The sequence below is a fragment of the Felis catus genome, chromosome E1 (genome assembly GCF_018350175.1).
Source record: "Felis catus isolate Fca126 chromosome E1, F.catus_Fca126_mat1.0, whole genome shotgun sequence".
Classification (NCBI taxonomy): Eukaryota; Metazoa; Chordata; class Mammalia; order Carnivora; family Felidae; genus Felis; species Felis catus.
In genome coordinates, this window is record NC_058381.1 from 6,695,975 (window position 1) to 6,716,655 (window position 20,681).

The window sequence follows — 20,681 nt, forward strand, 5'->3', positions numbered from 1 at the left end:
TCTCAGTTCCAGTCCAAAGTCCTGTTGTAGGAGGTGGTGGCCGGGAAACTGACAAGTTGCAATTGACAGAAGTCAAAAGTCCCCGGTGTTCCAAAGGCTGAGATAGGAGATGTGCACGAGCTTCCTTCCTCAGTGTCCTCCCCACCCTGTTCTGAAAGACTCTCTCAGCAGTGCTTACCGTAATTTGGAATTTTCTTTAACAAGGGTGTAGTGAAATGGGGGCCCGCCCTTTGTCCTACTGGCAATCCAATATATCACTTCTGGGGAAAGCAAAACATTAAATGTGTAATAAAAGAGGGTTAAACAGATACTGAAACACGATGAAATACAATGTCGCCATTAAAAATGAGAATTTACACACACACACACACACACACACGAAGTAACCATATGTTATCAGTAAAAAAGCAAGGCACAAAACGGTGTAAAAACGTGGTCCCATTTTTGCACATTATATTTGCTTGTTTTTCTTTCTCACACCTACTTTCTCCCCAGAATTTCCGGAAGACTTGTTAAAATAGATTTCCAATATATTCCCAGACCTGAACTAGAATCTTCTAGAAAGGAACCAAGGAATTGGTTGGGGTTTTTTCAGTCCCTAAGTGACTCTTGATATCAGGGAAATTGGGGAAATTGGGATCTAACCTAATCTAATCTCCCCTTTTCATTTATATTGACACTGAGGTCCGGAGAGAGTCTGGGACCTGTCTAAAGCAACAACTAAATAGCAGAAAGAGATCTAGAATCGCATGTGCTGTATTTCAGATGAACAATCCCTTCCTAGCACACCCGGCTTATTTGGACTAATATTCCCTAACTAAACTCCCATCGGCCTATTACTTCAGTCAGACAGGTAACAGAACTTGCCCTCAACTCCATTGTTTCTCATTCAGGAACCATCTCTCTTTGTTGATGGCAAATGGAAAGTTTTCTATTTCCACTGTTCCCTAGCAATATGACATTTTCAAACAGTAGCACAGAACTCTTTAAATAGAAAAGATCCATTTCTACTCTATCGTGACTCAGTAACAGCCACAGGATTCTTCTCAAACTTTCCTAAAAATGTCATCTTTGGGCTGGACTCAAGAGGAACATTTCAGCCAAGGAGGCACATTTTCCACTCTGTCAGGAATGAACGAGCATCGGGGTTGGAAAGTGAAGTGTTTTGCAGTCCTCAGAAAAGCAATACTTCTCGCCAAAACCATAGCAACAACTCTGTGAGATGCCGTCAGAGCGTGGGGCCATTCAGGAGCTTCGTCCTAGTCAGAGACTCGGCTGGGACGGTCACCTGTGCCGGTTAGACTAGTCACCTAGCTGCCTGTTGGCTCAAGAAAGACAATGGTACCCTGCATGACTGTTGCTATAGAGACGCTGCGGGCAGTGCTGTTGAGCTGAGGGTCCCTCGTGTTGAGATACCTAGGTGACAGGTGGCATGAGGTGTGTGCCTTATGTCACAGCAGCCTCTCCTTCTTCCTTTGAAAGGAACCCCCCCCCCAGATGGGGAAATACATGAAAACACAAGAGAGAACATGGTTCCATCTGGAATTTGCACCCGTGAGTCCAAAGTCACGGGTCTGGAATGTGCTTCTCTCCCTTCATCACTTGATGGCCTTGGATGAGTTATTTGCACCCTCTGGGCCTTATGAGCCACACCATGGGATAATCATTTCTAGTCCTACAGGATTAGTGGGGGGTTTTGATGAGATGATGTCTATGAAAGCTTCTGGTCCAGACACTGGCCCTTTGCAGTCCGTGCCAGCCAGGGAGAGAAAGGACTGCTCTGTGATGAGTTCATGACCCAGCTTCGTGGGTTCAGTCCTTTCTCTCTCTCCTGCTGTTCCCACCTCCCTCAATGGGTGGTGGAACCCCCGTATCTTCAGTGCCCTCTTCGTGTGAGATTCCTACACATTCCTCCTTCCCAATTTGTGCCACCTCCCCGCAGAGCCTGGAGCCCTGGCGTGGCCAGTGTTTAAGGCAGCATGATTTCGTCCAGTTATACATTATCGTTCCCACCGCAGGCAGCTCCCTTTTCTCCTCAGATTCTGGAACCAGAACCACACGGATGGGCTTTCTCCTGAAGCTATCATTATCACTGTAACCCAGAAAGGTATTGGACAGCCTTGTATAGTTCAGGAAGTGGTTAACTCATTACCTCCGTCTCAACAACCCCTGCAGCTGGTCATTATGATTTACTATTGATACTAATACTGCTGCATCCAGACGATGAGGGTAGGAATTGTAGACACAGTGACTTGTCTGAGGTCACACAGCGCGGCAGAGTCAAGGTCAAGTCTCTGTTTTCTGTTCCAGCTCCCTCGTTCCGTCATGCTGCCTCTCCCCTGCACACCCAGGAGGGTCTGCCCTGCAGCCCTAGGTGTGTGGCAGGGGTAGCTGTCTATGGGATAAGAGAAATGTCCTAATGTCCGTCCATCCTGATATTCCCTGCCTCTTCATCCTGAAACCCTCACAAGACCTGGTCCTTAATCTCCTGGGCACAAGCAAGTGACGTGTTCGTGGTGTATAAACATATTCTCCCATTCTTGAATCGGGTGCCCAGTCCCAGCTGTATGTATAGCCAACTGGTCCCGTGCTATCCTTGATCCAGAAGTTTCTATACATTCTTTAATCATCATTAAACCGGAGGGCTGTTTCTCTGGCTGGTGTTTACGTTTAATGACTACAGAATGTTAAAGGAATATACTCTCCTTTAGGAGTGGTAGGTGTTTGGGGGATTAGTGGAACTTGCTAGTCTGGTCCTGAAGTTTATTTGGGGGGAAAAACAGGCTAGGGTAGTCACAACATATTTATTTTTAAAGGATAATAGAGGGACGCCTGGGTGGCTCAGTCGGGGAGGCGTCCAACTTCAGCTCGGGTCATGGCCTCATGGTTTGTGAGTTCGAGCCCCGTGTCGGGCTCTGTGCTGACAGCTCAGAGCCTGGAGCCTGCTTTGGATTCTTTCTCTCTCTCTCTCTCTCTCTCTCTCTCTCTCTCTCTCCCTCTCCCTCTCCCTCTCCCTCTCCCTCTCCCTCTCCCTCTCCCTCTCCCTCTCCCTCTCCCTCTCCCTCTCTCTCCCTTACCTGCTTGTGCTCTCTCTCTTGCTCTCTCTCAAAAATAAACATTTAAAAAATTTTTAATTAAAAAAAAAAGGATAATAGAAGATTCTTTGTATCAGACATGAATGTCTATCTTAAGAGTAGAGTAACTTAACTAGTGCAGTACTGGAGACAAGAATAGTCAGACAGACAAGGAAATCAGAATTGAGAGCCCAGGACTTCTGAGTAAAAGAAGCAACTTGAGTGCAAACTTATGACACCCAATTGGATAAGGACCAAAAGAATGCAAAAAAAAAAAAAAATGGGGTCGTGGAAGCTGCAAAAGATTGATACCCAAATGCCAGAACCATAAGAAAACATACTGAGATACCATGGAAAAGACAGCAAGAATTTACCTCACCCTTCAAAGATAACCATACGGCCTCAAAGGAAGTGGAAAACCCCATGAAAACCTGGAACCTGTAGGTGTTTAGAACCGAGAGGGGGGAGGGGAGGCTTGGGCCAAAAAGCAACCCTCTGCTTAAGAGTATTTTTAGCTACGGTGGATCAGTGGAGGTTTGCCAAGAGCTCTGGGGACACAAAAGGCTCCAGCCAGCTGAAAGCAGGGGTGGGGGGGGGGACCTCTCAGGGAGACACACACAGGCAGTTCAGGAAGGAGGCCAGTGCTGACCAAGGACAGCTGTGCCCACAGGGGAAGCCCACTTCGCCCAGCACAGGGTTCCTGCCCGAAGCATCGGGACTCCCCTACGTGCGGGGTGGGGAAGCAGCCACAAAAAGGGAGGGGGCCGTTCAGTACCCCCCCCCCGGCCATTCTCTTGCAGCTCGAGCTGACCGCCAGGCCTCCAGCCTCAGTGGAGAGAAGGATTGCAACGTGATCAGAGCAGCCAAGGGCAGCGGGCAGCGGGCGAACAGCCACGATTCACTAGCGAGAAGAGAATCAGAACGACCTTTCAGGAGAGCTGTTTGCCTTCACGGACCACAAGCCTGCAAATTTGACATTTGCCCGTACCCAAACACTTTCGCTTTCAGGAGTGTATCGTAAAGTAATATTGGAAAAATAAATAATGGGAAGGAAGGAAGGAAGAAGGAAGGAAGGAAGGAAGGAAGGAAGGAAGGAAGGAAGGAAGGAAGGAAGGAAGGAAAAAGGAAGGAAGGAAAAAGAAGGGAAGGAAGAAAGAAGGGAAGGAAGGAAAAAGAAGGAAAGAAAAAGAAGGAAAGAAAAAGAAGGAAAAGGAAAGAAAGAAAGAAAGAAAGAAAGAAAGAAAGAAAGAAAGAAAGAAAGAAAGAAAAAAAGAAAAAGAAAGAAAAGAATAGAATGAATGAATATTGAGGATGTGGTCCAAAATTAACTACAAAGAACACCCACTGTTGTAAAATACTAGAAACAAACTAAATACCCAATTGCCTATAAGCGTTTGGTTTGATCACGTACAGAGTAACCAAAAAATGAAATGTGCAGTTATCAAAATAGTATCTTTTGAAGGGTATTAAATGATATGGGAATATCTGTGATGCAGTACTAATAAAAATCAGTTAGAGAAGGAAAATTTAGGAAAAAGGACCCCAAGGACGTGAATTAGACATGAATAATGGTTCTAGCTCAGGAATAGGTGTGTGTGTGTGTGTGTGTGTGTGTGTGTGTGTATGTGTGTGTGTGTGTGTGTGTGTGTGTGTGTGTGTGTGTATATATATATATATATATATATATATATATATATATATATTTCACCCCCCCCCCGGAAGCTTTTCTTTATTTTGCAGTGTGTCTACACTGAACACATATTGATTTTGCTTCCCAGTCTTTTCTCCCTTTGTAGTACATTCTAAGAACTGTTGAGTTCATCTCCTCGCTTATGAAATCATCTTTATGTTCATTCCAATATTTAGCCACCCATTTGACTTTATCGTTTTTCTTTATTAAGTTTATTTATTTTGAGAGAGTGGGGGAGGGACAGAGAGAGGGAGAGAGAGAAAATCCCAAGCAGGCTCCATGCTGTCAGCGCAGAGCCCAATGCAGGGCTCGATGTCTTGAACCTTGAGATCCTGACCTGGTCAGATGCTTAACCAACTGAGCCACCCAGGTGCCCCCATTTGAGTTAATCTTAATGAACTCTATTCTTATTTGATTTTTGGTTTATTTTCGTGATTTAATTTTTTTATTGTAGAACGTATGCAGTATAAAATTTACTATCTTCGCCGTTTTTAAGTACACAGTTCAGCGGCATTTGGAACATTTGCCTGTGATGCCACCATCACCACCACCCGTCTCCAGAACTCTTTCTTATCTTGCAAAACTGGAAAAACTCCACACCTATTAAACATTAATTTCCAATTTCTTCCTCCCGCCCTCCCCCACCATCCCCTGGAAATCACCATTCTGTCTTTATGGATTTGACAACTCTAGGTACCTCCTACATTATTTGTCCTTGGGTGACTGGTTCAATGTCCTTGGGTGACTGGCTTAATGTCCTTGGGTGACCGGCTTAATGTCCTTGGGTGACTGGCTTAATGTCCTTGGGTGACCGGCTTAATGTCCTTGGGTGACTGGCTCAGCATAACGTCCTCAAGTTTCATCCATGCTTCAGCATGTGCCAGAAGTTCCTCCCTTTTTAAGACTGACTAATACTCTAGTGTATGTGTATACAACGCAATGTTTGTCTGCTCATCTGTTGATGGACACTTGGGTTACTCCTATCTCTTGGTTATCATGAAAAATGTTGCTATGAACATGAGTGTACAAGTTATCTCTTCAAGTTGCTGTTTTTACTTCTTTTGGATATATACTCTGAAGCAGGATTGCTGGATTGTAGGGTAATTCTATTTTTAATTTTCTGAGGAAATGCCATGCTGTTTTCCATAGGGGCTGCACCATTGCTGGATTGTATGGTAATTCTATTTTTAATTTTCTGAGGAAATGCCATGCTGTTTTCCATAGGGGCTGCAGCATTATACATTCCTAAGAGCAGTGCGCATGTTTCCAATTTCTCCACAGTCTTGCCAACACTTGTTATTTTCTGTGTGTGTGTGTGTGTGTGTGTGTGTGTGTGTGTAGTTGTTTTTTTTTTTTTTTTATCGTGGCCGTCCTAACGGGTGTGAGATGGTGATTATTTTAAGTTTATTATTTTGAGAGAGAGAAAAAGAGAGCACATGAGCTGGGGAGGGACAGGGAGAGAGGGGGAGAGAGAGAATCCCAAGCAGGCTCCACACTGTCAGCGCAGAGCCTGACGTGGGGCTCGATCCCATGAACCGTGAGATCATGACCTAAGTCAAAATCAAGAGTCCGATGCTTAACAGACTGAGCCCAGGCACCCGTATTTTATTTTTAACTAATGAAAATTCTTTTGCCTATTGCTGAGAACGACCCGTTTTCATTTGTTCACATTGTCTCCTGGAGTATGTGCTCTTTTCTTATATGTTTAGAGTCTTCCTTTTGGGGTGGAGACATTGCTCCCAGGTTAGGCGATTGTTGATCACACCCTCATGCTGTACCCTTGTAGAGACCTGTTAGACTATGTGATGCACAGGTGAGCACAGCCTGGAGAGAAGAGATATGTGCTGACACGTGTGCTTTGATCTGATATCAGGGATTGGGGAGAGGCACAGGATGGCCAGTAGCTGATTTCAGGGAGCAAAGGATAACTGACCCTCGTGGGTATTGCCAGCAATCCGGAGCTCACTCCTGTGTCTCCCAAGATGCCTTATTTGCCACTCCTACCTGGAGACTGGCAGTCCCATCCCATATCCAGGTCCAATGCGGGGAGGGCCAATGTGGGGAAAAGTACAGGGTATGTTGGAGACTGTCCTTGCCCTTTGGTACCCCTTCTAGCAGCCCTATTAGAGGGAGCCTACTACACCTTCCTGTTCCTGGGCAAAGAGGATTCTTGGCAAGACTTTCCATCACTGACATGTGTGTGTCTTACCATGTGCTTTTCCAGTCCAGTCCCGTATTCTGTTTATCTCCCATAGATTACTTACACTGTCAGTCCACTGAGGTGTCCCCTGTGTCTTTTCTTTATTAAAAAATAAAGATTTTTAAAGCTACCATTTCTGTTATTTATAACCATTCTGTTATAGGAATTAGGTGTTTGCCTGTTCTGTCATCTTGAGACAGAAAACATTTACTACTTTTGCTGCTAAAGAAGAGAGAGGGATAGGAAGTATAAATTCATATAAATTAGCATTTAGCACCTAGAAACAGATCATAGCTCCTATTAGCACTTGAGTAAATGACAAAGGTGACATTACAAATCAGTGCACAAAGGAACGTTCTATAATAAATTGCTGATGTACATAGTTTGCCAACTCTTTGGAGTAAATTAAAATCCTAGCCTGGCCTCAAATCCTGCATCCGATTCCATGTGTGGGGATCTCATAATCAAAGGCAAGGTGAGTAAATGCATTTGGTAGGTGTTGGGTTCAGGTAGAAACAGACTGAGCTGGAGGAGAAAGTTTGGGAGGGGAATAGTGCTGGTGGAGAAGATCTGAAACGCCAGAATCAGGAGCCACTGAAGATACTGCGCAAAATAATCCTATGAAAATAGAGTTTTCGGGAAATTAGTCTAGTAATGCACGTAAGGTGCACCGAAAGAAGAGACTCTACTAACTAGTAAAAAAAAAAAAAAATTTTTTTTACATCCCATAAAAAAAATATGGGATGATCTAGTCTAGATGGGAGTTGATGGTGCCTAACTTTTGGAAGTCCCAGAGACGTCCTAAAATCTGATAGAAGTCACAGGCCGCTCCACAAAAATATGCATAGACACACACATTGCATGCAGTTTCAGGAAATTAACAAGGCCCCTGGGGGAAGAAGGTTATCCCAAAAGGTTGGTGCTCAGAGAAGGCAAAATAAAGTAGGAATAAAAAAAAGGAATAAAAAGATTGCATATTCAGGAAAAACTCAAAACATTGAGTTTCTTTCACCCCCTAGGAAGTTATGGCTTTGAGGGGTGTAACTATGCGTCCCATTCACCATTATGCCAACAACAAGCAACGCCTCTCACACAACCGGATAGTTATTGACACATTGGAGGAACATAATGAATAATGCCTTTGATCTTGTAAATGTGGAAATCTGCAAATGATTAACCAAAAAGCAAGAAGTATGGAAATGAGTTATGGAAATAGCACAATGATTTCTCCATATTAGATACCCAAAACTAATGGTGTCCCAACTTATTTAAGCCCTTTACTGGCTCCCTTTAACGTTACTCTTTATCGATTTGTGATGTAATTTTTAGTCCTATTTTCTTCTTCTTTTTAATGTTTATTTATTTATTTTGAGAAAGAGAGCACGAGAGGGACAGAGAGGGAGAATCCCAATCGGGCTCTGCACTGTCCTTGTGGAGCCTGAAACAGGGCTCAAACCCACTAACCGCGACATCATGACCTGAACAGAAACCAAGAGTCGAACGCTCAACCGACTGAGCTACCCAGGTGCCACTATTCCTGTTTTCTTTTTATCTTTCCTTTCCTCTGGTAATCTATCCCTCTTTGTTTTAGGAATTCTGATAAAAAGGTTTTGGTGGCTACTTATTTGAAGACAATACCCCAAGTCAGCCTTGACTCCTTAGCCTTTCTCCAGCCCCATATTTCAATGGCCTGTCAGGAACATTATTTAAAATTTACCAGGACTCCTAAAATTCAGATTGTATAAAATGAAACTAATCATTTTCCAGACTTCTTTGTCAACCTATCATAATTTATGCATGCTCTCAAAACCCTAGATTTTCAAATTTCTGGGCTAGTGGGGCTTAAATTTCGGATGCCTTGGCCCCCTTTGGGAACCTGGCAAGTGCTATGGACCCACTCCCAGGAAAAAATAAATACGTGCAAACGTAGTTACTGGTAACATCAGGGAATTCTTGAATTTCCAACAGCCTATCTAAACATCCCAGACTAACAAGCCCCTTGAGAGATAGTAATACACATTTCTCTCCTCCCTTCCATCGCTAGATTTTTCCAGTTCTTTCTGTTCAATTTTTTTTTCATTTTTTTCTCTCATTTCCATTTCTACTGTCTTCATCTGGCTCAATCTATAATGTCTAGAGCACCCAAACAGCCTTCAAAATGGCTGATTCTAACAACAGAAGACCTCTGTCAACGTTTTCCATTTGCTGAATTAAGATCTGTGGTGTTGAAGTATAAGTGAGTACTCTTATCTTACTCTGATGTTATATGTAGAAGGTGAAAGTTATTTGATGGAGAACTTGGAAAACAACTGTTTGCGATCACAACATCTTGATTAAATTTACTAGTAAAACCATCTGGGCCTGGGATTTTGTAAGGGGATAAGTTCTTAATAATCAATGCAATTTAGTTACACAACACTATTCAGATTTATGTTTCTTCTTGTATTTTGATAAGTTGTAGCTTTCAAGAAGTTGTTCCATTTTAAAACGTTGTCAGGGCGCCTGGGTGGCTCAATCGGTTAAGCGTCCGACTTCAGCCCAGGTCATGATCTCATGGTCAATGAGTTCGAGCCCAGTGGGGCTCTGTGCTGACAGCTCAGAGCCTGGAGCCTGTTTTGGATTCTGTGTCTCCCTCTCTCTCTGCCCCTCCCCTGCTTGTGCTCTGTCTCTCTCTGTCTCTCAAAAAATGAATAAACATTTAAAAAATGTTTTTTAAGTTGTCAAATATATTGGCACAAAAATTCTTTTTTCAGAATTTTTTTAAAATTTATTTATTTCGAGAGAGTGCGTGCAAGTAGGGGAGGGAAAGACACAGAGGGAGGGAGAGAGAGAGAATCCCAAGCAGGCTCTGCACTGTCAGCACAGATCCCAATATGGGGCTCAAACTCAGGAACCTTGAGATCATGACCTGAGCCAAAGTCAGATGCTTAGCCAACTGAGCCACCCAGGTGACCCCCCCATTTTTTTTAATGTTTATTGATTTTTGAGAGACCATGAGCAGGGGAAGGGCAGAGAGAGAGGGGGACAGAGGATCCAAAGCAGGCTCCGAGCTGTCAGCACAGAGCCCGATGTGGGGCTCGAACTCACGAACTGTGAGATAATGACCCGAGCTGAAGTCGGACGCTCAACCGACTAAGCCATCACAAAATCGTTAATAATATTCTATTTTCCTTTTTAATCCTTTAGTATCCTTTTAGGTCTGTAGTTATAACCCATCTTTTTTATTCCTGATATTGGTAAAATTTATTCTTTCTCTCTTTTTTACGGATGAATGTAGCTAGGGGTTTTTCCAATTTCGTTGGTCTTTGCAAAGAATCAACTTTTGGCTTAGTTGATTTTCTATGTTCTTGTCTGATTTCTATTTTGCTGCTCTAATACTTTCTTCCTTTCAATTACCTTGAACGTTCTTTTAGCTTATTAGGTAGTATCTTACTTAGGTCATTTATCTTAAATCTTCCTTCTTGTCTAACATAACCACTTAAAACTCTTAAATTTCCCTCGAAGCACTGTGTTAGCTGTATCCCATAAATTGCATATTGTATACGTATCATCATTCAATTAAAAATGTTTCAGGGCGCCTGGGTGGCTCAGTCGGTTGAGCGTCTGACTTCAGCTCAGGTCACAATCTCACGGTCCGTGAGTTCGAGCCCCGCGTCAGGCTCTGGGCTGATGGCTCAGAGCCTGGAGCCTGTTTCCGATTCTGTGTCTCCCTCTGTCTCTGCCCCTCCCCCATTCATGCTCTGTCTCTCTCTGGCTCAAAAATAAATAAACATTAAAAAAAAATTTTGGGGGGGCGCCTGGGTGGCGCAGTCGGTTGAGCGTCCGACTTCAGCCAGGTCACGATCTCGTGGTCCGGGAGTTCGAGCCCCGCGTCGGGCTCTGGGCTCATGGCTCAGAGCCTGGAGCCTGTTTCCGATTCTGTGTCTCCCTCTCTCTCTGCCCCTCCCCCGTTCGTGCGCTGTCTCTCTCTCTGTCCCAAAAATAAATAAACGTTGAAAAAAAAAATTTTTTTTTAAATAAAAAAAAATGTTTCTAATTTCCCTTGTGATTTGTTCTTTGATCTATGAATTACTTAGAAGTATACTGCCAAATATTTTCCTAAGTAGCATATTGCTTTTTGATTTCTGACTAATTCCAATGTGATCAGAGAACATACTCTATATGAGTTTAATCTTTTAAAAAAGTTTATTGAGACTTGTTTTGTGGCCTAGTCTACCTTGGTGAATGTACCATGTGAACCTTAAAAGAATGTTAAATTTAGGGGCACCTGGGTGGCTCAGTGGGTTAAGCGACTGACTGTTGGTTTTGGCTCAGGTCGCGATCTTGTGGTTCATGGGTTCCAGCCCCGCATCGGACTGCACGCTGACAGTGCAGAGCCTGCTTGTAATCTCTCTCTCCCTCTCTCTCTGTCCCTCTCTCACTCTCTCTGTCTCTCTCTCAAAACAAACAAACAAATAAATAAATAAATTTTAAGTTATTGAACACCGTGCTCTATAAATACCAATTAAGTCAAGATGATTGATAATTGTTCAAATCCCAATGTCATCAGTGATTTTTTTTAAATCTATTCTATAAAATGTTGAGAGGGGGACCCTAAAATATCCTACTATGATTTTGAAATTGTCTATTTATCCCTCTAATAATGTCAGTTTTTACTTCATTTGAGGCTTTTATTAGATGCCTATCCATTTTTTTTAATGTTTATTTTTTTTTTGAGAGAGAGAGAGACAGAGTGTGAGTTGGGGAGGGGTCGAGAGAGAAGGAGACACAGAATCCGAAGCAGGCTCCAGGCTCTGAGCTGTCTGCACAGAGCCCGACGTGGGGTCGAACTCACGAACCGTGAGATCCTGACCTGAGCTGAAGTCAGACACTTAACCGACTGAGCCACTCAGGTGCCCCTGATGCCTATCCATTTATAGTGGCTAGGTCTTCTGATGAATTGTTCCTTTTATGATTATAAAATGTCCCTTCTTTATCTCTGATAATACTCCTTGACTTGAAGTCTTTTTTTTTATCTGATATTGATATAGCCTGTGTATCATTTTTTAAAAATGTCTATTTATTTTGAGAGAGAGAGAGAGAGAGAGCGCACATACAAGTGGGAGAGGGGCAGAGAGAGAGGGAGGAGAGAATCCCAAGCAGGCTCTATGCTGCCAGCCCAGAGCCCAATGTGGGGCTCAATCCCACTAACCATGAGATCAAGACATGAGCCAAAATCAAGAGTCAGATGCTTGACCCACTAAGCCACCCAGGCACCCCTAACCTGTCTAGCTTTCTTTTTTTTTTAATTTTTTTAACATTTATTATTGAGAGACAGCATGAGCATGGGAAGGGCAGAGAGAAGAAGAGACCCAGAATCTGAAGCAGGCTTCAGGCTCTGAGCTGTCAGCACAGAGCCTGATGCGGGGCTCGGACTCACAAACCACGATCCCAATGCAGGGCTCTAACTCACAAACTGTGAGATCATGACCTGAGCCAAAGTTGGACGCTTAACCTACTGAGTCACCCAGGTGCCCCTCTTTTTTCTTTTTTTAAATGTTTATTTACTCTTCTTTTTTTTGAGAGAGAGAGAGAGAGAGAGAGAGAACGCGAGAGAGCGCACACTAGCGGGGCAGGGGCATAGAGAGGGAGACACAGAATCTGAAGCAGGCTTCAGGCTCTGAGCTGTCAGCACAGAGCCTGATGCGGGGCTCGAACTCACAAACCACGATCCCAATGCAGGGCTCTAACTCACAAACTGTGAGATCATGACCTGAGCCAAAGTTGGACGCTTAACCTACTGAGTCACCCAGGTGCCCCTCTTTTTTCTTTTTTTAAATGTTTATTTACTCTTTTTTTTTTTTTTTTTTGAGAGAGAGAGAGAGAGAGAGAGAGAGAGAGAGAGAGCGAGAGAGCGCACACTAGCGGGGCAGGGGCATAGAGAGGGAGACACAGAATCTGAAGCAGGCTTCAGGCTCCGAGCTGTCAGCACAGAGACCAAAACGGGGCTTGAACACATGAAACCAACCATGAGATCATGACCTGAGCCAAAGTAAGACACTTAACCAACTGAGCCATCCAGGCGCCCCTCCTTAAGCATTTCTTGTAGCAAAATCTGCTGGCAACAAATGACCTTTCCCTTTACCTGAACACATCTTTATTTTACCTTCATTTCTAAAGGACATTTTCTCTTTGGAGTTGACATTTGTTTTCTGTTTTGCATTTTGTTTTCGTTTTATCCTCTGGCTTCCATAGTTTCTGATGAGAATCGGTGTTTCCCTTTATATAATGTGTTGGTTTTCCCTAGATACTTTTAAGATTTCCTCTTTCTTAGGTTTTCAGCCATTGGATTGTGATGTGTCTAAGTGTGGTTTTCTTTTCTTTTTTTTTTTTTTTTTCAACGTTTATTTATTTTTGGGACAGAGAGAGACAGAGCATGAACGGGGGAGGGGCAGAGAGAGAGGGAGACACAGAATCGGAAACAGGCTCCAGGCTCTGAGCCGTCAGCCCAGAGCCCGACGCGGGGCTCGAACTCACAGACCATGAGATCGTGACCTGGCTGAAGTCGGACGCTTAACCGACTGCGCCACCCAGGCACCCCTAAGTGTGGTTTTCTGTGAATATGGCTGGTGTGGGGGTTGTTGACTTTTTTGGAATCTGTGAATTTATGTCTTTCATGAAATTTGGGATGTTTGGGCTATTAGTTATTTCTCTGCACTCTTTCTGGGACTCTAATTAACTAATCTTAGATTTTTTGATATTGTTGCACAGATCCGTGGGGCTATCTATATGTCCGTTTTTTTCCCATCATTTTTCTCTCTCTTCGTAAGTTTGGTCTATTTTCAAGTTTACTGATTCATTCCTCTGATATTTATTCTTTTATTAATAAGCTCATCCATGGATTTATTATTATTAGAGTATATTTATATTTATTAGCATTTACTATTATTATTATTTAGAGTATAGATATCCTACCATTACGTTTTAATTTTTATTTGGTTTCTTTTTATGTGGCTATTTTGCTGCTGAGATATCCTGTCATTCCATTCATTTCAAGCATGTTTTCTTTTACTTCATTGAACATAGTTGAAAATAACTACTTTAAAGTACTTGTAGGATAATTCCAACATGTGGGTCGTCTCAAGGCTAGCATCAGCTAATGGTCTTTCCTATTTAAAATGAGTCACATTTTCCTGGTTCCTTGTATGTAAAGTAATTTTGGATTGTATTCTGGACGTTCTGTCTTGTATTACATAAACCCTTGAGTTCTTTCACAATCCTCTGGAGACTGGTGATTTCTTTCTGTTTGGTTTGAGCACAAAATTAACCCTGAATATTCGAACATTAAGTCCTTTTTTGCCTATGTGCACAGAGGTTCAAGTTTCACTTTGATTTTAAATCTTTGCCGTGCTGCTTTGAGTCTGCCCCATGGAAACTTCATTAAAGGACCAGATTGAAACTTGTGAGGGTCCATACACATAGTCAGGGGATCGCTCCCTTTTCCAGCTCTCTCCCCTACATGGTGTCTTCCTCAATCTATGGTGGTCAGCCATGGTTGTCTGCTTTCCTTTCCCTGAGTCCTCGGGCCAGAAAGATGAGTAGGTTTTCTGTTAAGAGTTTTAGTTGCTTTTGACCTGCTACTTCATGACTCCAGGTCACTCTCAGTTGTCCCCCAAATAGGAAGCTCACCCCCGTGGAAGTCACCTCTCCAAGTTTCAACTTCCCTCTATACCCTACATGATTTTGTTTCCTATTCAGAATCCCCAGGTGGTTATTTCTCATATTTTGTTCAGAGCTTACAGTTTTTATTGGTGGGAGGATTGTTCTGAAGGAGGGCTTAAATAACAAAGTCTCGTATCGTTTTCACTTACCTGCAAAGTAACATAATTTTGTCTTCTTTATTGTCCAGTCCTAACTCCGAGTCAGATGAGGCTGTTCAATGAAACACAGTCTAGCAACTGAAAGTAATTAAAACTAATTCAACAGCATCGATCTCTCTCGAAGAAGGTTGATGATCCAATTCAAAACCATGACAGCACTTTAAAAAATCATCTTTCCCCATGACGCTGACGTTCAGGAGACCTTGTGACCACATTTTCTCTGAAGCCTCACTGAGATCCTAAATAAACTTGAAAGTCAGTCCACATAGCCTTCCTGTTTTTGCTCTTCCTCAAAGCAGTTCTCTCCTTCTCTCTTTTCATTACATGTTGATTAGACCAGTCCCTCTTTTTTACAAACTTTCGCTCTTTCTGTCCTTATTCTGAGCCACTCAAACCCAGGAGCCAACATGGTAAACTTAGAGTCTCCCTGAGAAAATGGGCTCTCCGTGAGGGAGAGGCCAAGTGTCCAAAGGTAGAATTTTTCAGGGGGAGAGGGAGGAGGGCAGAGGAGAAAATTACAAGTGCTACACTCACAATTTTACATATAGTCTTTTTTTTTTTTTTTTTTACTATTTACATGTATATTGTGTATGATATATAGAATCTATTTGCGCTATGAATAGCAACATAAATGTTTATAATACAAAGTTTGGACAGTTTACAGTGTTTTATTTCTTCTAAGCAAAGCATGACTCTAATAGCCTATCTTTGAAATTCCAAATGGATCCCAGATGCCCATAATACCACTGTTTATTGATGAACTATTGTGTGCCCAGCACTCGGCTAAGCAACTTGCGTTTATTGTTTATCGGACTTTATAGCAACACCTTCAGGAACACATCGTTCCCATTTACAGATGAGGAAAGTGAGTATCAGAAAGGGTAGGCAGCTTGCCCAGGATTACCTGCCTTTTGAAGGCGCCAGAGATGAGATTTGAACCCATGTGAGACCCCAAGGCCTCCGCTTTCTTCACGCTGGCTCCCTTTCGAAAGCACAGGCAAATTCCCAGCAGAACTGGGTGGCGTCTATCCCCCCCAAGTGGCTAATAAGGAGGAGAGAGCGAGCCTAGGGCTGTGAGAACAACATTCACTTCAAAGAGGACACGGGTGTTCCAGCCCTAGCTTGTCGCAGACTTCCTGCAAATCCCTGCAACCCGCTTGGCATCTCTCAGTTTTTTCTTTCTCCACGTCTGCCACAGAAACACAAACGTAGTTGACACAAACGTTCGAGACTGGTCTAAAAATGAAATGAGAAGAGCTGGGCAAAAATTATGATGTGAATATAAATGACTGTAATCACACGCGGCCCAACTGACAAGCGAACACTTTGTTTTCTAAGTTTTGCAGTTGCGACTTCAACAGAGAAGGACCCAGGAACAACTTGCTAACCAAGGCATAACACCACGTGAGTAGCCCTGTCTCTTGTTCGCTGACCTGTTACTCTGGGGGCGTACAATTTGGGAGCTGGAAAGCACCTCAGAGGTCCTTGAACCTGAGCCCACACATGGGTCTCCCCAGATCCTCATAGACGCTGTGTCTGCAGAAACTCCAGACCTTGGATGCTTTGCCCCAGACGCTACTCACCTACAAGGGCTTCCCTTTAATGCTGTAGGTTGTACCTGAAATTCCAGTTGATGGGTTTGTTTTTAGAGTAAGTACAATTCCCTGTGGGCCCCCTTCACCCTTCTCTTCCTTTTAGAATAGGACGTAAATCACCACTCTTTCCAGAGGCATCCATCACTTATCCCTCTTCTCACCTCCGTTCTATTTAGGGTACCTGAGTCCACAATTAATTGAATACCATCAAGGAAGGCTGAGAAGTAATGACACTCTAGCATAAATGGTATAATATTGAATTACTCGCCATAAATTGGGTCAAAGAAGGAGGATTGTCATTATCTTTTTTAGTAGATAGATTTAAATTTTCCCACCAAGTAAGCAATTAAAGCCAACTCTTGATTATCTATAAAGAGACAGAAGACCTCCCTGAATGAATGAAGTCCCAGTTCAAGCCCCTTTAGGTCATGCTTTGTAACTTTCTTCCCCAACAAAAGTGAAAAATCAAAACCCATCATGACTCCCGCAGAAATCCAGACTCGTCATGACTACGACCTCAGAGTTCAGCCTCTCACAAGCAGCCAGTTTGGCCTGGATAAAACGTCCTGCGGTCGTAATACAGATTCCTATGACCCAAGGTCTAAAAGTTTAAGTATAGTCCGTGCCTCTGAGCCAGATGAGAACTGAGAATTTTTCAAGCCTTTTCCTTTGTAATTCAAAAATAGCTCTTTGTTAATGGCTCAGCCCTACCGACAGTAAACCACAGGTGACCTTCCAGGAGAACACCTTTTTTTTTTTTAGAGGTTTGCTAATGAGCACAAAAGAAACAGCTCACCCTGCAATTTAAAGCCCGCTCACACAAGATGTACAACCGAGTTGAGAACCCAGAGGGCCACATCTGACTGGCCTTTTTCATCTGAGCCCACTAAAGAGAAGCACTAAAAAGTCGGGAAAGTACAAAAGTCTGCAGACTTCCGGGCAGATCACTACATTTTCACTCAAAGCTGATCAGACCAGTGTTTTGGGGAATCCTGTTACAAAGGTGTAGGATCTGACGTGGTTATGCTTCATCTGGAAGAGTTATTCACGAAGAGTGGGTTGTGGACGAGCGTAGGTCCGCCAGGATCCTCTCTCAGCGGGCCTCGATCTGTACGCATGCCCTCAGATACACGAGGAACACGTCTAGTTGGGTAGTATGAAACTAATCTATTCCCTCACCGGTGTTTCTTTTCTTTGATTCTGGAAAGGCACATGGGGTAGAGAGACCCAGTACATTTCAGTCTGCTTAAGCTGCTCACACCTTATTTATCTAAAGCTTGAGTCATGTGCTTAAATACTCTGAGCCTGAGCCTTGCAACTGGCATTTGGATAAGAATAAATTCATTTCCCCCTTTCTTTCTTTTTTTTTTTTTAATTTTTTAAATGCTTATTTATTTTTGAGAGAGAGAGTGTGTGTGAGCAGGGAATGGGCAGAGAGAGAGAGAGAGAGATAGGGAGAGACAGAATCCGAAGCAGACTCCAGTCTCTGAGCTGTCAGCACAGAGCCTGACACAGGGCTCGAACTCACAAACTCTGAGATCATGACCTGAGCCGAAGTTGGACGCTTAACCGACTGAGCCACCCAGGTACCCCATCTTTTTTTTTTTTTTTTTGACGTTTATGGGATTAAATCTTTGGAAATCCGTAAGAAAAAAAAAACACCTAGGAAAGGTAGAAATGAACCCTATGATGCAATTTAAAATAATACCTCTATGTATGTTTTGTAAGTTTAGTGTCCCTTTGTGGATGGAGTAGGGTTCAATGGCAATAGGATATTTTGTTCTCGAGGATTTCCAGAACCAAATTATGTGCGTATTAAGGAAATACCGCCCGACGGAAATTTTGTATCCTTAGTCCATTGAACCATTAAGATGATTACTGGGAGAAAGTCCTATGAGAACAAAATGATTTTTTTTTTTGTTTCTCATTCAGCAAAATGATAAAGGTTAATTAAATGTCATCCGGTTTCCATGGTCGTCAGCCGCCTCCCCTCAACTAGGCTTCCTAAGGGTATAGATTCTGCCGTGGAAAAATGTCAAACCCGAAACAGGTGCACACGGCCAGCCCCACCCAACCCGGACAGACCTCGACTAAGGTCTTCTCAGGAAGTTAGACCCAAGACATATCTTTCACTTGCTGAGAGGTTGGGGACGGAGATGGTTAGCCTTGTCAATCCAGTCAGAGATGAAACATGCCACCGAAACGCAGCACAGAGCAGAGTGTGTTTTCTCTGGCACCTAACGGTTCGTGTGTAAAGGCAACTGACCCCGGGAAGCAAAGAAGAGGCGACGGTCTCAGGGTCCCATCGATTCAATCAAATTCAACAAATGTTGTCGTGAACCAGACTTTGTGCAGGGTAGTGTGCTGGGCCCTGTAGGGACAACGATGAGCAAGAGAGTCCCTTGAACAGACTCAAAATTCTAGGGGGATTGGTGGTAGGAAACTCACAGAAGTAGAATTCAGGGTGGAGTTTTTTACATAATTATTTGATATAATCTCACTGTATCCATAACATTTGAAATAACTGCAATCCTCCTCCCCCCCCCCACCAAGTTTTAAAACTTGTCATAAATCACCTACATTGAAGGCTGATGGCCAAGCAAACTATTCACTGTCCCTACATCATTACTATATAGCGTCACTGTTCTTAACTGGCCGACAGAAACACCTGCTATCCTTGTCTTAAGTTTTATATTAGATTAAATCTCAATGCCACTCCTATGGTGACAGAACTGAGGGCAGGACCTATACATCCTGGTCCCTGCGTAGGTCCCTGGTCCCTGGTCCCTTTCTTCAAATATTCAAAAGGAATTGCTTGAACTTTAAAAGCACCTACTTACGCACCTCTCATCAAGCATTTTTGTGGCCAAAAGATTCAGTCGGGATGTGGGAAAATTAAAAACACGTGTGTGTGAACATGCCAAGGGAAACCCAATGGTTCTCATAAAATGGCGTCAGGTTTTACATCATCACCTGCGCCTCACCATGACCAAGAGTGAAGGACAAATTTCACCGCATTCGCCCCATGGCAGATCTCGCTTCAGCTGCACATGACGTTGCTGATGAAATTCTAAGGTTTCTCCCCCTACTGACTCCGATGAACTGAGCCGCGTGTAACTTTCCGTTGACTAGTGAAACTGGTCCAAATGAATTGAATCTCCTTCCTTCTTCTTGGGCACGTATCCTGCAGGTTTTGTTGCTGAGAAACAGTCTACAGCACCCAGGGACACATTCTCTTTATATAAGTCCCCTGAATCACTTCTCTTAAGCATTTACTTATTCCTTTTGTCCATTATGGGTCTGGGGATTTTCCCCTTCAGATGCTTTGAATGAACGGAAAGCCGTTGTTCCTTGAATTTAGTCAACAAGGGCAGAATTCCGAGGCCAGCACGGAACTGCTAGGACAACTTTCAGCAGTGGGAGGAGGCTCTCAGACCAGGGAGCATGGGTGCAGGCCAGATTCTAAGATTGCTTTCACATTTAAAATGCCATTGTAGAATTCACGTTTTCAAAATAGTCGTAAAATCTCCGTGAAATACCCTCTCCAAAATCCCACCTCTCCAAATGGAGATTTCAAGTTGTCTCCTTTGCCACCACCAACCAGGATTCAATTTTTTTTCTTTTAATGTTTCTTTAATTTTGAGAGAGAGACAGACAGAGACAGCACTAGCAGGGGAGGGACAGAGAGAGAGAGGGAGACACAGAATCTGAAGCAGGCTCCAGGCTCTGAGTTAATCAGCACAGAGCCTGATGGGGGTGGGGGGCTCCACCCCACGAACCACGAGATCATGACCTAAGCCAAAGTCAGACGCCCAACTGACTGAGCCACCCAGGTGCCGCACCACCAACCAGGATTCAAAGGGAGCACCTCGATGCCCCACCCTTTGGGGGGTCAAGCCTGCAAAAGACGTCTACCTTCTCTGTTTTCTCCCAGCTTTACGACAGAGCCAACCTCCTCCCCTGTGGACCTGTGGGGCTTGGATCTGTTCACCATTTCTCCTGCAGACTTTCTCCATCACCATTCTTTTCCTGGGGCATCACTCTCCTGGGTGGAGTCTTAACACCACCTTATTCCAACCACTTGGGAAGCCTCAGTGGAGAAGGGTGATGAGCTCTGTGGAGTAGGTGTGATGAGTGATCACGGCAGCTCAGTAGTATTTTGACCATCTGCTGTGAGGAGGGCCCTGTGGAGCACAGAGGACTCAGACGTGAGTTCTGTTTCAGATGCCTACTGTCTGGAAGGGGCCCCAGATCACCCCTGCT

At 43.6% G+C, this 20,681-nt stretch overlaps 1 protein-coding gene across 4 annotated transcripts in view; it reads left to right on the forward strand.

Moving 5' to 3' along the window:
- Window positions 1-20,681, forward strand: part of MYOCD (myocardin) — a 112,621-nt gene that overhangs the window by 27,965 nt on the left and 63,975 nt on the right. For all 4 annotated transcript variants that reach the window (XM_006939797.5, XM_011288833.4, XM_019817188.3 and 1 more), the window contains exon 2: window positions 16,162-16,227. In XM_006939797.5, the coding sequence (XP_006939859.3) occupies window positions 16,162-16,227 (66 nt within the window). The remainder of the gene's footprint in view (window positions 1-16,161; window positions 16,228-20,681) is intronic.